The following is an 18,070-nucleotide window of genomic DNA, read 5'->3' as shown; positions in this document are numbered from 1 at the left end:
ATATAACAACTAAAGAAATAATTTCATTAATTTATAAAGCATAATAAGAATTTATATCTATCCTATACTAGATTTATTCTGAACCAACAGTGGGCAGAGACCAAGATAGTTGGTCTATGAGAGTTATTTTTATATATTCCACGTTTAAATATTAATATATTATTGTTTTTTTTTAAATAGGGTAAAAGGACAGTAGATGCGGAAGGCAATGGCACTTTAACAGATACATTCCATGAAAACGCGTTGCTGTCCGCTGAATTGCAAAGACTGAGACAAAGGCTACGCGCTCTTCAAGAAACCGTGTCGAATCTTACCGAAAGGAATACAGAATTGCTTGCTGAAAGAGCTGCTGCTATGTGGGGCCAAGGAGGTAATTTCATTCTTTTTGTAAGACATTTATCAAGTTAAATATAGCTTTTATAAATTATTTTATTATTTTAGGATGCGGTGATGGAGATAACGTAGAAATGAGCGGAATGGTGAGAGGTTACATAAAAGAAATCGAAGAATTAAGGGCTCGTTTATTAGAAACTGATAGCATGTACCAGCAGCTCAAGAAACAAAGTATACAGCAGCAAAAAGCGCGAAATCGACTGGGCACATATATATGTAAGTAAACTGATTAACGTATGAATGTAAACAAGTCGATAGATCTTTTTATAAACAGCGTTTTTTATCCATATTTATATTCTAAATCTGATAATTTACTTTTTTCGCAGTGGATGATGAAGAAAATAGTATAATCGAAGAAGCTAAACGTGAATTGGAACGGGAGAGGGAAGTTTTATTATCTAGATCTTTAGTTGGGGTTAATAACGCAATGGAAAATGAAATTAATGATGCAGAAACACAACCAAACGACTCTGTTTCGGATAGTGAGGAAGAGTCTGATGAAGATAGCGATGAAAAAGGTACGAAGGACAGAATCTATAAATTAGTTAAACTTTTGATATATATATATATATATATATATATATATATTATATCTATGGTAAAAATTATAACCATATTTGATAACGTCCTAATTTTTAGCACTAAACTTGCCCTGAGGAAGCATAACTGTTCATATTTTTCCTTAAAGATACTTTCTTTGAAAATTTGTTTTTTTTTTAATTCATTTCTTGTACGTTAATTTACTTGATTCTAATTTTTTGTATAATTTTCTCAATTGCAATGATATTAATATTGTTACAGAAGTAGAAATGGGCGCCGAATTGGCTGAACTAAGTCATGATATCGATATGAAACAAAAACTGATTGCACAACTTGAAGTTTCACAACAACGTCTTTGCACAATGAGACAGCATTATGAAGATAAATTGGCTGTGCTATCAGCCAAGATCAATGACACGCAGAAAGAACGCGATCAAGTGTTGGCTACTATAGGTACATCAATAACATTAACTGTAATCAAATTTTAATAAATATTTGTCTTAAGTGATTGTCTATATAGATTTTCTTATTTCAAAAAAACTCTAGGAAGTCAATCTTTTGCTCCAACTGATAAGATAAAGAAAGTTAAAGAAGAATATGAGCGAAAATTATCGGATATGCAAAGGGAGCTCCGGAGGCTCCAGTACGCACAAAAGGAGCATGCCAGATTACAACGTTCTCAAGCACAAAGTGAAGTACAGTTACGTACGATTCGCGCTGAAGTTAACGAAATGAAAAGGGCGAAGGTAAATACATAAAAACTAGCTGTAAGTGGAATTCTGTCTTAAGGCAATTAGGGCATCGTGCCTTAAGGCAAATTGCTGGAACTTCCCGTACCAAAAATTATTATTTTTTTTAAAAACGATTAACATTTTTGAAAAAAATTTACTTCGAAAAAATAAGATTTTTGAGAAACTATAAATTGGACAAAAAATTACTTTTTTTGAAAAAAAAAAAATTTTTTTTTTTAATTTTTTTTAAAAAAAAATTTTTTTTTTATTTTTTTTTTTTTGAAAAAAAATTTTTCTTATTTTGACATATTTTGGAAGATCTGAACTTGTTTTTCAAAGCAATCGTACTGCTTTAACTGCATAGAGACAAAATATAAAGCGCGTAAGCGCGGCGTCGCTGTCTAACGGGTAAACATTGGTACGGAACCCATAGAAAAATAAACAAAATTTAAACTTATTGTTAAAATCTCTATAAAATATCTGAAAATTTGATGTGCATATGTCTAATGATCATTTTTGACCGCCAAATGGCATTTTTTTTTACTTTTTTCGTTAGATCTCCGAAACCGCTAGACCTGCCTTTATGAAAATTTGATCAATTCTTTATCTTGTCAATACAAGTAAAATGTTTTTTGAATTATTAAAATCGGACGCTCCGTTCTCTTAAAACCTGAGTTACCGTTTTCGGCACTTTTTGCCCCGTATCTCCGGAACGGCTAGACCTGCCTTCGCCAAAAACTAATCAGCACGTCTCCTTATCAATACGAATCGAATGTTTTTTGATTTATTCAAATCGGTTGATCCGTGTTCCCGAAATCGTCGACGAAAATTTGTATCCGCACATACATACACACACATACATACATACATACACACACACACACACACACACACATACACACACACACACACACACATACATCCATTTTTTCTAAGGTATGCCAAAATGTTCAGAAACCTCTGAAACGTAAAGATATATAAAAATTTTCATTTTCGATTTTTTTGCGATTACTATAACTTACCCTACGGGAAGTTAAAAATTATATTATATCACTGGGACATTGTCTAATTATTAAATGCAAAATTGCTCATGAATCTTGAAACTTTTCTATGTAGCTATGAGATAAAATATAATTTTAATACTTTCTATTGATCATATTAACTTCCGTAAAATATGTTATTGAAAGCGCATAACCTTTTTGTTTTGATATCTTTGTATTCCAAGATAATTTCATTATTTTGGCATACCTTAGAACTAATATCTGCGCGTGTGTATTTGGGTGATTCAAAAATATTTATTTTTTACTTTAATTCATTTGTTCGTTGGTTTTTAGCGCAGAAAGCAAGTGATTGGTTTTCGGCTTTGTACGAAATATTTATTTCGTTTCAAATTTCAAATTTGTACGAGAATGCAAGAACCTAATGAATAAATATATAGACATGCCTTATTTCTGTATATTCTAATTACAATCGTAACATTTTCTAGGTAAAATTGATCAATAAAATGAAAGAAGCTCATCAAAAGCACAAGGAAGAAGAATCTAGACGCGTACGCGAAATTGCTCAACTTCGCAAAGAATCAAGAAAGAATGCAAATACTATACGTTCTTTGCAAGCAGATCGTTTAGCTAAAGAACAAGTTCTCAAGAGAAAAACTGAGGAAGTTACCGCATTAAGGAGAGAGCAACGTGGTGGCAACTTGAGTCGTAAAGCCCAAGGACGATTACTTCCTAGCCCGCGAAATAATCGTAAGTAACAAAATACATTATGAATAAATTGTAAGAAAACCAACGTTCCGTAACATAAATGAAAAGCACATTATTTTGCTACATAAAAATCCATGTCTAGAAAAGTAGGATCTCTAATACGTTGACGTAGTCCGTTAACAATTTGACATAAATCAAAGTTGTTGCAAAATGGTTATATTTTAAAAAATTTGTCTCAAAAAGGAGATATGGATTTGCTGTGCAAATGAAATAGATTTTTAAATTACCGGATTTCTTAATTTTTACATTTTTGTTACGAAAAGTAAGTGTTGTCCATAATAGTATTTATGAAATATTATATATTTATACGTTGATTCTGTATGATTTCGATTTTCTATTACGAAATGCAATTTTTATTATTTTAATAATTACAGACTTAAATGGATATGGTAAATATGTATGTAATATACGATGTTTTAAATTATTTAAGGCTACAAATTATGTTTTTAACTTCCCGTAGGGTAAGTTATAGCAATCGCAAAAAAATCGAAAATGAAAATTTTTATATATCTTTACGTTTCAGAGGTTTCTGAATATTTTGGCATACCTTAGAAAAAATGGATGTATGTGTGTGTGTGTGTATGTGTGTGTGTGCGTGTATGTATGTGTGTGCGGATACAAATTTTCGTCGACGATTTCGGAAACACGGATGAAGCAATTTGAATAATTCAAAAAACATTCGATTCATATTGATAAGGAGACGTGCTGATTAGTTTTTGGCGGAGGCAGGTCTAGCCGTTCCGAAGATATGGGGCAAAAAGTGCCAAAAACGGTACATCAGTTTTTAAGAGAACGGAGCGTCCGATTTTAATAATTCAAAAAACATTTTACTTGTATTGACAAGATGAAGAATTGATCAAATCTTCATAATGGCAGGTCTAGCGGTTTCGGAGATCTAACGAAAAAAGTAAAAAAAATGCCATTTGGCGGTCAAAAATGATCATTAGACATATGCACATCAAATTATCAGATATTTTATTGAGATTTTAACAATAAGTATAAATTTTGTTCACATTCCTTTGGGTTCCGTACCAATGTTTATCCGTTAGACAGCGACGCGGCGTTTACGCCCTTTATATTTTGTCTCTATGCAGTTAAAGCAGTACGATTGCTTTGAAAACTAGCTGTAAGTGGAATTCTGTCTTAAGGCAATTAGGGCATCGTGCCTTAAGGCAAATTGCTGGAACTTCCCGTACCAAAAATTATTATTATTTTTTAAAACGATTAACATTTTTGAAAAAAAATTACTTTGAAAAAATAAGATTTTTGAGAAACTATAAATTGGACAAAAAATTAGTTTTTTTTGAAAAAAAAAATTTTTAAAAAAAATTTTTTTTTTTAAAAATTTTTTTTTTTTTGAAAAAAATTTTTTTTTTCTTTATTTTGACATATTGTGGAAGATCTGAACTTTTTTTTCAAAGCGATCGTACTGCTTTAACTACATAGGGACAAAATATAAAGCGCGTAAGCGCCGCGTCGCTGTCTAACGCATAAGCATTGGTACGGAACCGATAGGAATGTTAACAAAATGTATATTTATTGTTAAAATCTCTATAAAATGTCTGATAATTTGATGTGCATATGTCTAATGATCATTTTTGACCGCCAAATGGCTCATTTTTTTACTTTTTCTTCTATATCTCCGAAACCGCTGGACCTACCTTCATGAAAGTCGTATCGATTCTTCATCTTGTCAATACAAATAAAATGTTTTTTGAATTATTAAAATCGGACGCTCCGTTCTCTTAAAAACTGAGTTACCGTTTTCGAAACTTTTTGCCCCGTATCTTCGGAACGGCTTGACCTGCCTTTGCCAAAAACTAATCAGCACGTCTCCTTATCAATACGGATCGAATGTTTTTTGAATTATTCAAATCGGTTGATCCGTGTTCCCGAAATCGTCGACGAAAATTTGTATCCGCACATACATACACACACATACATACATACATACACACACACACACACATACACTCACACACACACACACACACATACATCCATTTTTTCTAAGGTATGCCAAAATGTTCAGAAACCTCTGAAACGTAAAGATATATAAAAATTTTCATTTTCGATTTTTTTGCGATTACTATAACTTGCCCTACGGGAAGTTAAAAAGTTTAGAATTTCCAAACTATGCCAAAATAAAGAAAACTTTTTTTTTCAAACAATTTTTTTTTGTTTCTCAAAAATCTAATTTTTTGGAAGTAATTTTTTTTTAAAAATGTTAATCGCTTTTAAAAAAATAATAATTTTTGGTACGGGAAGTTCAAGCAATTTGCCTTAAGGCACGATGCCTTAATTGCCTCAAGACAGAATTCCACTTACAGCTAGTTGTACGTTGGTTTTGCATTTTTTATGATTTTAATAATTACAGACTTAAATGGATATGGTAAATATACCATGTTTTAAATTATTTACGGCTACAAATTATGTTTTTTTGTAATATTTTTTCAGAACGTAATGGAGTAGCAATGTCCGCAAACGTCTTTTCGGCCCGCGATGCCCGCCAGAAATGGGAATCCCTTCAAAGGTCGATCGCACGCACCGCTCGCAGTCGCCAAGCTGCTGCAGGGCTTGAACGCGAGCTGGAGCGATTGTTGGGCGAAAGGGACGCCTTGGGTCGCGAATTGGAACGACTTAAGAGGACGAGAGGCTTGAACGAGTCTGCTGCTGAAGAACGAGATAGCATTGAAACTCATCTGAGGTACTTGCAAGATGGCATCGGAGAAGTTCAACATGCCATAATGGAATTAGAAGAAGGAAAGGTTGGTTGAACTTATTTGCCACTTTGCGCAATACTTTGCTTGATAGTCATTAAGGATCTTAGGTTAAGTCGATGTGAGGCTGTTTTGAATTCGACAGCTAACGTAAACTCTTGTTTGTAATGTTTTTTGTCTAGTGGAATTGACTTTGCCTATATAATTTTTATGCATATTACATATAATTATCTATATGTAATCAAAATATAAAAATTTTTAAATCATTTTTGCTTATCTCAAAAATCAATATTGTATAAATAGTTAGGTTATGAAAATCTTATTTGCGTAGCATGGAAGCATATGATTGTTCCAACAGAAGCAACAGAATTTATTTACTCATATGTGTATTCTATATAATCTGCAAATCCTTTAATTGGCTTTTACATCAATAGCTTATTTTAGAGTACAAACCATTTTTAATACCAGTATGCGTACGTCTTTTACTTTGTTTTAATATATCTGCTATTTTTAACAATTGAGTTGAGTGAAATAACTCCTCAAATAGTTTGTACTGGTGAGTTAGTAAGATTATCAACTATTGGTTATGATGGATTTTTAGAGACGAATTTGTGAAATTACCGTAGGCGAATGTGTTTTCGACCGATAATCCTATTCTTAAATATGATTTTTTATATTTTTAGGAAGAAAATAATGAACTTACTCCTCTTCAAACGATCATCGGTAATATATCCACTGTAGAAGAAGCGAGATTCTTGTTGGAAAAGCTTTGTGGAACAGCTATCAGCCAAGCCTGTGATGTCGCCATGAATGAAAATAAATTGAAGGAGAAAGAGGCTTTATTGACAGAGGTAAATTAAAAAATATATATTTACGATTGATTAATTTTGTTAAGTACTTATAATTGAAATTATTCTATTTAGGTGAAAATAGTATGTAAATTATCTAACAAAAACGTTATATATTTGTCTACAAAAAGTTTTTTTTTTGTTAGAAACAATTTATAATTTGGTTTTAATTTCGATACTCAACTCATAATAATTAATTTTGTCTAGAGACTTAGTTACCTTGATATCATACAGTATTTCCACTTGAAACACTCAAAATTCAAATAACATCTCAAATTTGCCACTCGCCTTTTATGGGTATAGCTGTTGCAGCTCTATAGTATACTCATAACTATTTGATATGTATCTAATATAATCGCCGCACATAGAAGAATGGTTAACCAAAAACCTGAATCAATAGGTTAAGTCTTCAACAAACAGATTATAGGACAAGTAGTTAGGAATAGTTCTGATTGCTGCTGTAACAAACAAAAAATCTAGAGACTTGTCGCATATATCGAAGATTTGTTTTTCTAATATATTGTTTTTTCTAATATTTGTCAATGCAGGAATCCTGTCATAACGTAATCTTGAATATTACGTTATATTTATAGAAATACTATCGAATATCTATACAAAAACTGTCCCTTTTCCTATCCTAATCCTTTATCCTCAATCCTTGTCTAGATGAGAGAAATATCAGAAGCGGACATTGAATTACTTTATTCGCAAGAGAAGCAAATTTACGAACCGGTTTCTAAGCGAAAAATGACTACTTTTAAAGAATTATCCGCTACACCAAAGTCGCAAAGTCTGCATGCTATGAGAACCGTTTGTAACTATGAGCCTATTGATATGGACTACTTCTAAAAAATAGAAAGTTTGTTTGTGGTTAAAATCTTGATCATTGTTGTTGGGCATTTATTTGATTTTAATAAAGTGTATCAGAAATCGCATGTTTATCTTTGATTTTCATGTTGTATTTTATTTATGTTTATGGTTTTGCAAACAAATATGAATGTCATTATAAAGTCTATCATAAATATGCAAAAAATCAGATCAGAATTATGGAAGGGCGATAAATTTTGAAATACTGTTATGTTCAGTATTTGGGGTCTATATGAAAACTGCACAAATTTGACCGTAATTTGCTTTTTAAAATAATTGATTAATGTACCATTTTTAAAAATCATAAATTAATGTATTTACAACATTTTATAAATACATTTGTTATAATTTTTTATTAAAATTAATTTTATTGCATTCATTGATATCAAACTAAAATAGAAATATATTTTTGTAGTAATCTGATTCGAATGACATATTCCATTTTAAATAAAATGGCAACTATACGATTTATAGAGACTTTTATGTTAATTAAATAAAGTGTATGTTGTGTAATTCGAAGCCCTTCTTCTTAAGCATTGTTTAGAAATATTTAATAACTTATTTATGGTTGTTCAATTATAGGTTCAACAAGATAGTACAATACAACAACAATTATTAGAACATGTGCTATTACAAGCACCTGAAGTGCCGGGATCTTTATCTGCTAGCACTTGCAGCAATGGAAAAAATTCAGAATCCCCAAATAGTTCTAGAGGCAGCAGCAGATCGCCATCACCCACTCATGGAGACAAGTAAGACTTCCTTATTACAAAATCTTACATAAATGTAATTACAAAAAAAAAACTTTCAAGTAATACGTATTATTTTTACTTATTTGTTCAGTACTCGAACATCATCTGTGAATAAAGTACGTCGTCGGACAGTTCTTCCTTCCGAATTGTTATATGGAACGTCGACTGTGAACGGATCCACAGATGATCACAGCAAAGAAAATGGTCATTCTAAAGAGAACGGAAGTGTACAAAATGGTGATGCTATGACCAGGTCGTATCACCAGGATCAGCAAACCATTACCAACGGAAATGCTCATAGAGGTCAACCGCTCGCCAGAGTTCCTAGTGCACCAGGCTCACTGAAGTAAGTGATTTTATGTATACATTTTTAATTTATGTTTCATATTATATGTCAATTTTTATATTTCATGACATTTTACATAAATTGTTAAGTACGAATATCATAATTGTTCTATTTAGCTTGAGTGTAACTACTAAATCAATCTCTAATTATCATTTATAATATTTATTTAAAACGACTTCTCGAATCAAATGTAAATGATTTATATTTGCAATTAATAATAACTGAGTTTTTTTAAAAAACGTGGATGTGTGGATGTGATATTTGATTTTAAATTATAATGATCGATAGTTGTATTTTAAGTAATAAAACTGTTGTGGGTTTCTTATTTTGCGTCCTTTATCGCTACGTAGATATTATGCAAAAGAAAATATTTTTGTGATGCTTCTTCTGTTCTTTATAGAGTCATGATTAAAACGGAAGTATTTAATATAGAAATTGAAAAAAAAATTAAAATATTGCCATTTATATCACATTTGTTTTGAACCTCTAACGTGAGTTCGTGTGAATTTGCACCATCACCATATTTATGTCATAAAATATTGCTATAGAAAACTATTTATATGTGTTGAACACGCACTTGGCATGTAGGGTATATGCACATGATATCAATTTGTTGATTTTACGGCCTATTTGGATTATTATGTCAATTTTTGTTGCAAAAATAGTGTTGATTTAGAATGTTTTTCATGCGCACAGTATATCATTGTCCAAATAAAGTCATAATCTTTGTAGATTGTTTAGATTGTTCATATCATATAATGCATTTCCAACTTGTGTTACTAAATGCAATTGTATTAAAATCTTATTATATGAAGTGTGCATTAATGACATTCATTATATATTTAAAATTCATACCAGTTTTATTAATAGTTTAGTTCGAGTCAGTTTTAAATCAAATATGAAATACAGAATTGGATTCTGAAGCTATATTTATGTTATAATAATTAAAATAATATTTTAATAATAGTAATTATAAGAAGCGGTTATTTTTTTCAAATTTGGTCAGAAAATCCAATTTGTTAATAGTATGTTTTTCGACGTTCAATTATTTTGAATCGAATGAAACCAAACCTGGGAAAAAGTATTTGTGTGTGTGTGTATGTATTGTAGCCGAATTGTTACCTTTCGTCGACGGTAAATGATCCAAAAATCGTTGATGTTAAATCATCTAAATAAAAAAAATTAAAACCTAATTGGCTTATATTGAAAAGAACAACAACGAAAATGTAATTATGAATCAACGAAAAAATTCCAATTCCTTAAGTAGTAATAATGCATATTTCGAATTATCTTATAAGAGCTTTTGCACATTTATGTTTTATGTTCGCACAATATTTTTTCCACAATATTAGGGGTCTGATGCCCTTACGCCAACTAGACCAAGGTAGACCATCTCCATTACTAGCTAGAAGAAATATTGACTCTCCAAATGGTCTTCTGTCGCCTAGGTTGACCAGAAGGTCATTTGGTTCTACAACACCGGGTAGCAAACCAGCACCAGCCATGTGAGTACTTCTTCGAAAAACAAACTTTACCCTTCTTTTGTTTGTCCATCTGTGGCCCTAAATTAAGCGCAAAAAGTTTTTGGAATGAGATATCATGTAAGACTGTATCATTCCACATTAGATGCTTTTGTTCTTGTGAATTGATGGATAAAACTAACGTCTCAGTTACTTTATCTAAAATGAAATATGGATTTTTATTAGAGAATAGACATATAACTAAATTATTTCTTTAAAAATTAGATACACACGAATAATATTATTTTTAAATCTATTGGCGAAAGGACATGCAAAAAATTAATTTTATCCAATAAACTTAACCTTAACATGTACGTGTCCTAAGAAGCTTTGTTTTTGTGTTATTTTTCATGATCGTTAAAAATTAAACAAGCTTTTAATAAATAATTAAACTAATTTATTTTATTATTTATCTATTCCAAAAACTAATTCTGTATATATGTGTAATAATATATATCATAATATTGCTTTTGTATAATATATAAATTCCTTATTTAACCGGTAATATTAGTGTTGTTGTAAATAATATTTAGATTATTAAATGAGTGATTAATATTTAATAAATTTATTAGATTTTTAACTGTTAATTATAATAAAATAATATAATAGTCGATTATTTCGACTGTGGTAGCTTGACGAGCTTCTTGTTTATGGAACTGATTTTGTGTGAGTAAACTTAGTTTGTGATAAAAGATTAAAAATATTTTTTTCCTTTTTTTTTCTATTTCAGTGGCTCAAAGTAGTTAAATGCACAGAGAAGTTAATAATATTATATTATTTATGTTATGTTCAAGTTTAATGCTAACACGGGTATTCACGCTTACTAGCATGAATATAAGTATATTAATTGTAAGGAAATATGATACTTAAGATTTTAATCTAAAGCTGATTAATAAACTATTAATAATAAAATATATCAAAGTATGAAGAATTTTAAGTTGAAATTTGAAAAAAAAAATTGAATTATAATTCGTAATTTAATTAAGGTAACATTTTGAATATCTTGATATCAGATTGGTACACTGCAAGTGGTGGGTTTTGGGCGATTTTTTAGTATAAGATAAGAGGAAAAGAACTTCCAAAAGTTTTAAATAGTTTTTTTTATCTTCACGTTTCAATTTTTTCTAATCATTTTGGCATACTTTAGTTACAACAAATGTACGTATTGGCTTAAAGGTTGGATGCGATTTTTACTAACGGACTGTAATTGACGTTTAGTATTGCTTTTAAACATTCGTATTTTTACATAATAGTTTGAGATTTTCAGACGAGAATGTATTACATACTTTTCAAAAACTTCAGCAAATAAAAATTTTTATCTCTGAATCTTTAAGAATCTGAAATGATTTTTTTAATATGATTTGTAAATAATATACTTCATTCGCGTACTAAAAAATCTTTCATTCCCCATCATTTGTTTTTAAATCGTTACTTATTTCGGACATTATTTTTATACTTTTATATATTCAAATATATGTGGAGGGCCACAAAGTTTATAAAAGCCAGATACTTATCTGAATAAATATTATCTGAACGTGAAATGAATTAATTGTTAGTCATTATAATTATTGATAACCTATAATTATATTATTTTTATTTATAATAAAATGCACAATCAAGTTATTATTTAACTTTTAGTTTGTTTTTCTCTCATATTATTGGAATGGGTGTTCACTTACCTTTCATACATTAAATTTTTAGCATGCATGCAGTTGCGCATATTAAATCAACTTGCCGTTCACAGTGGTATCAGTTGAATATTTTATTTGGGTTCATGTTACATGTTATATTTAGTTGGTGTCTTAATCATAATAATTTGACAATTAGTTTAATCATTAACAAGTTTTTCAACATTAGTTTAAAATTTTAACAAGCATTCGACGACTAACAGACTTATTTTAAGCAATTTTATCTAAAATGTGTCCTAAACGAAGAACGATTATTTTTCATGGATAAAAACTTTGAAGTTATTTTCAGGAAACCCATTAACGGATTATGTGAAAAACATTATTTATAATTATTTATAAGAAAATACGTTTTGATTCATTGAACGAGATATTCTCGTTCGCTGTTCATGATATATTACGCTATGTATAGCATTTTGCAATTTTATTCCGTTTACATAAAACCTTGGATCTATGTCAGACATAAACCATAGATCCACAAGCTTTATTTATAAATTTCAATGCAATTTAAGTGCAATGCAAAAATAGTGTCTTATTACAATAGTAATAAGACCAAAATTGTCATGAATTTTAGTTTTGTTTTTTTTTTTTGCTACCATTTTTCGATGAACTAACAAAAATCATTGCCACTAACACACTAACACCGACAATTCAGAGACGGAGACGCGACTGCAACTCCTCCTGGTTCTCCGCCCGCGTACAGAAGGTTCAACAGTCGCGAAGAGGATGTTTTTTCAAGGTTAGCGGGCCCTGGCGGCTCACTCAGTGAAGTTCAGACATCAGGAAGCATTAATGAATACACTGGAAAGGTAATATATTAAATTCATAGTAAGAATATAATAATTTTAATCTCAAGTTCAATATTGGAACTTGTCATTTACAATTATGATACTACAAATCAATATATTCGTTTCAGATTTCTGGGAAAAGTCCTCTACATTGCACTCATATTGTTGATGGTCACAATACTCCTGTTCTGTCAGTCAAGGCATCAGCGGATAAATTATTCACAGCAGCTTCAGGTTTGTTTGAATGTTTTGCTTTTACTAGACGTTTGATTGATAATAAATATACAATTATCGTAATGATTCAAGATATGTCGCATTTGTCATATGACAAGAAACTTTTATATTTTATTTATTCGCACAAACTCGTGACAAATACTAGTTTTGTATATAAATAGCATTTTTTCGTATACCAGTTTTATTCTTTGGTTTTTCGATCTTCTGATATATAGCTAACAGTTAGTTATGACATTTATTTTAGATTGGTCTTATTTAATATTTAATAACTTAAAGATAAATATGTAGCATATAGATTTGTTTTTTAAGGATTACTACTATATTTTTGCGATTCCGAAAGTACTTCCTGATGTTATATTAATTTTATAAAGAAGGTTAAGCAACGTCTTAAGAATTAAGGGGCACAACTAGTGTGAAATTTCGAAAAAATCAATTTTTGTTTTTTATCATATTTCGGTAGACAACTTTAAAAATAACATATTAAAATTTCAAATCGATATCTCAAATAGTTTTTGAGTTACAGCCATTTAAAAAGTATATATATATATAGTATATAGTACAACGATCTATCTTTAAACGCGTTTTTCTCGAAACAGCATTTTCCGAATTTGCTGCAGTGATTACTCAAAAACGAATGATCCGATCACTATTAATTTTTTTTTACATGTTCTTTATATAGTTCTCCGTAAAATGCTATCGATTTTTTGATCGGATCAAAAATCGAATTTTGGCAGTCGAAAAACGACCAAAATTTTGGGTAAAATTCGACTTTTTTTTAAAACGCCGCCATTTTGTCAATTTTTGATTTATTTTTTTATCGTAGTTCATTTTACAGACAATATTATCTAGTTTTACGAGAATTATTTTTTTTTTATTTCATTCACGTAGAAGGCCGGAATCACTGCAGCAGTTAAGGGCCTTTTTTTTGTCGCGCCGTTGGAGATCGACGATAACTTAAAAAATATTTAATATTTTTCTTTAAAAATTTTACTATGTATTCCTAAAACATGTATAAATACATTCCTAAAATTATGAAATGATTGATAACGTAGTTTTTTTAATATAAATTCCCAAAATTCACCTTTTTCAGGCAGTTACACTAGTTGTGCCCCTTAAGCCTTAACTGGTTATATATAGAGGAATTCGATAAATTTATACTTTTATCGATCTAGTATCTTGTTAATTACTGTTTTTCATCACCCAACTGATATCTAGATTTTTCTTTTTTTTCAAGGTTATTCTTTTATTTTAATTTTATTATTTCATTATTATTTGTCTCCTGATTGATATCATTAAATGATGTGATTTTATAATCTTAAATCTGATTTCTAATTTATTTTCTTTAAATTTGATTCTTTTTTCAGACCGCACGGTAAAGGTGTGGGATCTTCAAACAGGCGCATCTCCTTTATGTTTAAGTGGTCATCCTGGACCAGTAGTAGATGTTGCATATGATCCACCATCAGGTTTATTATATTCGGCTTCAGGCCCATATGTTCGCGTTTGGGATTTACGAGCTACTAAATTGAGGCCAATCAAGACACTATGGTAGATGCAGTTTATTTTATATTTATAGCACCAAAAATGAAAACGTACATTGATATAATAACTTGATTATGAGATATTTAAGGCTACCATAAAATTATAATTGTTGAATTTACTGTTGCCTTATAAGTATATAATCATTACGTTTGGTATTTTTCAGTTCATCTGGAGCCACTTTGAGCGGAACTGCCAATTTAACCCAGCAAATACCCGGCGAGGTACCTATAAATGCTTTGGCGTTGGGAAATACTGGTTCATTATACGTAGCAGCATCGGATAAAGTTAGAATATGGGATTTGAGAAAGTAAATAATTTTAACTTGTATTATATATGTTGATTATGATACTTGTAATATGATGATTTACTATAATTTTATTTTCCTCTTAGGATGTCTTGCATTGGAAAGTTGTCCGGCGGTCACCAAGCGGCTGTGATGTGTATCGCTGTTTCCGAAAATGAAGCAGGAAACGACACCGTAGTAACTGGTTCAAAAGATCATTATATTAAAGTGTTTGACATTGGACCCCAAGGCGGTTTAGTAACTCCGTCCATGAATTTGGAACCGCCTCACTATGACGGTATTCAATCTCTATGCATAATAGAAAATTCATTATTTTCCGGTTCTCGGGATGCTGGTTTAAAACACTGGAATCTGAAAACTGGCGAATTATATCAGGTAATGGGTAAATCTATATTTTCATTTAATTGTGAATATAATTGTAAAATTAAGAGATTATTAATTTCCCGTAGGGTAAGTTACAGTAATCGCAAAACAATCGAAAACGAAAATTTTTATATATCTTTACGATTTAAAGGTTTTTGAACATTTTAGAAAAAATGGATGTACGTGTGTGTGTATGTGCGGATGCAAATTTGCGTCGATGATTTCGGGAACACCGATCAATAGATTTCAATAATTCAAAAAACATTCGATTCGTATTGGTAAGAAGACGTGCTGATTAGTTTTTGGCGAAGGCAGGTCTAGCCGCAAAAAGTGCCACGACCGGTAACTAAGTTTTTAAGAGAACGGAGCGTCCGATTTTAATAATTCAAAAAACATTTTACTTGTATTGACAAGATGAAATAACTGATTTTGGGAAGGCAGGTCCAGCGGTTATGGACTCTCAATAAAAATAAGTTCAAATAAATGTCATTTGTCGGTCAAAAATGTTTTTTGGACATATGTACATCAAATTATCAGTTATTTTATAGAGATTTTAATAATGTGTACACATTTTGTGCATTTTTTTTGGGTTCCGTACCAAGATTTTTAATTACGGTACGGGAAGTTCCAGCAATTTGCCTTAAGGCACGATGCCATGCACCCCACTCGTTTTTGTTCTTATTGTATATCAACCACGATTAAGTCCAGTTGTTTATTTCATTAGAGTTTGGTATTTAACTTACTGCTTTTTCTTACAGGTATAATTAATCATTATGCTGTTATATTATATTTCATACTATGAATTTGTTTGAAAGACAATTGGAAATCGTATTGATTATTTTTTATGAAAGCTAAAAAAATGTTATTAACTTCTCGTAGGGCAAGTTATAGTAATCGCAACTGAAAATCGAAAATGAAAATTTTTATATATCTTTACGTTTCAAAGGTTTCTGAAAATTTTGGCGTACCTTAGAAAAAATGGATGTATGTGTGTGTGTGTGTGTGTGTATGTGCGTGCATGTATGTAAGTTCGGATACAAATTTTCGTCGACGATTTCGGGAACACGGATCAACCGATTTGAATAATTCAAAAAACATTCGATTTGTATTGATAAGGAGACGTGCTGATTAGTTTTTGGCGAAGGCAGATCTAGCCGTTCCGAAGATACGGGGCAAAAAGTGCCGAAAGCGGTAACTCAGTTTTTAAGCGAACGGAGCGTCCGATTTGAATAATCTAATGAAATCTAATTTCGGAGATCTAATGAAAAAAGTAAAAAAAATGCCATTCGGCGGTTAAAAATGATCATTAGACATATGCACATCAAATTATCAGATATTTTATAGAGATTTTAACAATAATTATATTTTTTTTTACATTTCTATGGGTTTCGTACCAATGCTTATTCGTTAGACGGCGGCGGCACTTGCGCGCTTTGACATTTCGTCTCTATGCAGTTCAAGCAGTACGATTGCTTTGAAAAAAAGTTCAGAATTTCCAAAATATGTCAAAATGAAGAAAACATCTTTTTTTCAAAAAAAATTTTTGTTTTCAAAAAAAATTTTTTTTTCAAATAATTTTTTTTTTTCAAAAAAAAGTAATTTTTTGTCAAATTTATAGTTTTTCAAAAATCTAATTTTTTCGAAGTAAATTTTTTTCAAAAATGTTAATCGTTTTTAAAAAAATAATAATTTTTGGTACGGGAAGTTCCAACAATTTGCTTTAAGGCACGATGCCCTAATTGCCTTAAGACAGAATTCCACTTACAGCTAGTTTTCAAAATAAACAGTTGAATATTTTATCTAAAATAGTTGAATCTCAATTCTTATTGATTGTGTATACATATCAGGAAGTTTATGCAACTTACCTTACTGCAAAATGCTACTCATAACTAAGTAATTATGAATTTTGTGATTTGATCAATTATTTGCCAAACAACATAGTTTCTCCCTTGCCTTTACAAACATTGTCATTTTTAATTATCTTCACAGTCCTTAAATAACGTCCACAAGAACTGGGTTAGCGGTTTGGCTTATTGGAAAGGTCGTCCGGGAACCAAGAACAGCAACGGTGTTCTTCTGTCCAGTTGCCGAGACGGCGTCATCAGATTGTGGGATGCAAAAACTTGTGAAGCTCTCTCGGAAATGCGTGCAGATTCTGGTCCAATAAATGATGTCACTACAAATAATACCAGGATATTCACGGCCTCCAAGTAAGTATAATTAATATTATAGATTCTTTGATTTGAGTGTGGTGTAGGATTTAGGAAATTTTAGATATAAATTGATTGGACAGATTGGCGTATGTGTATGTGTAAATTGTGATAACAAATATGGGCATCAAAGGCTTATTAATATTCTCGATCTGTTACTAATAATTGCAATTATAAAAGAATTTGATATAAACACTGTTCAATCTATATGATATAATGATTATCAATAATTAACAAATAATATTATTTGTCAACAATTTTGATTTATGTCTAACCTTACTTAATTCAAAATTAATTAATTTGAATTTTATCAAATTGCTACTGTTGGCGCCATATCAAAGGATGCGGTTACATTGATATGTAAAACAAAAAAATCATCAATCGATAATCAAACCAAAATCAAATCAATCAATACGTAATCAAAAACATATTAAAATTATTGTAAATACTATTACAACTTA

The 18,070-nt window shown here is 30.4% G+C and overlaps 1 protein-coding gene across 1 annotated transcript in view; it reads left to right on the top strand.

Annotated features, from left to right (window-relative positions):
* The window catches only part of LOC113378413 (kinesin-like protein KIF21A), a 121,696-nt gene extending 103,972 nt beyond the window's left edge, over nucleotides 1–17,724 (top strand). Inside the window, exons 7-23 of the mRNA XM_026618940.1 lie at nucleotides 181–370; nucleotides 457–609; nucleotides 720–911; nucleotides 1,195–1,386; nucleotides 1,480–1,679; nucleotides 3,151–3,412; nucleotides 5,888–6,198; nucleotides 6,834–7,001; nucleotides 8,448–8,617; nucleotides 8,709–8,963; nucleotides 10,316–10,468; nucleotides 12,824–12,977; nucleotides 13,085–13,190; nucleotides 14,555–14,738; nucleotides 14,896–15,039; nucleotides 15,123–15,411; nucleotides 17,389–17,724. Of these exons, the coding sequence (XP_026474725.1) occupies nucleotides 181–370; nucleotides 457–609; nucleotides 720–911; nucleotides 1,195–1,386; nucleotides 1,480–1,679; nucleotides 3,151–3,412; nucleotides 5,888–6,198; nucleotides 6,834–7,001; nucleotides 8,448–8,617; nucleotides 8,709–8,963; nucleotides 10,316–10,468; nucleotides 12,824–12,977; nucleotides 13,085–13,190; nucleotides 14,555–14,738; nucleotides 14,896–15,039; nucleotides 15,123–15,411; nucleotides 17,389–17,613 (3,348 nt within the window). The 3' untranslated portion in view covers nucleotides 17,614–17,724. The remainder of the gene's footprint in view (nucleotides 1–180; nucleotides 371–456; nucleotides 610–719; nucleotides 912–1,194; nucleotides 1,387–1,479; nucleotides 1,680–3,150; nucleotides 3,413–5,887; nucleotides 6,199–6,833; nucleotides 7,002–8,447; nucleotides 8,618–8,708; nucleotides 8,964–10,315; nucleotides 10,469–12,823; nucleotides 12,978–13,084; nucleotides 13,191–14,554; nucleotides 14,739–14,895; nucleotides 15,040–15,122; nucleotides 15,412–17,388) is intronic.
* The last annotated feature ends 346 nt before the right edge of the window (nucleotides 17,725–18,070 follow it).

This window comes from Ctenocephalides felis, unplaced genomic scaffold, assembly GCF_003426905.1.
Source record: "Ctenocephalides felis isolate EL2017-DRISC unplaced genomic scaffold, ASM342690v1 CF-g0.4_SCAFFOLD_01886, whole genome shotgun sequence".
Classification (NCBI taxonomy): domain Eukaryota; kingdom Metazoa; phylum Arthropoda; class Insecta; order Siphonaptera; family Pulicidae; genus Ctenocephalides; species Ctenocephalides felis.
Note: the sequence above shows the minus strand (reverse complement) of the source record. Positions and strands in the feature narration are given on the sequence as shown.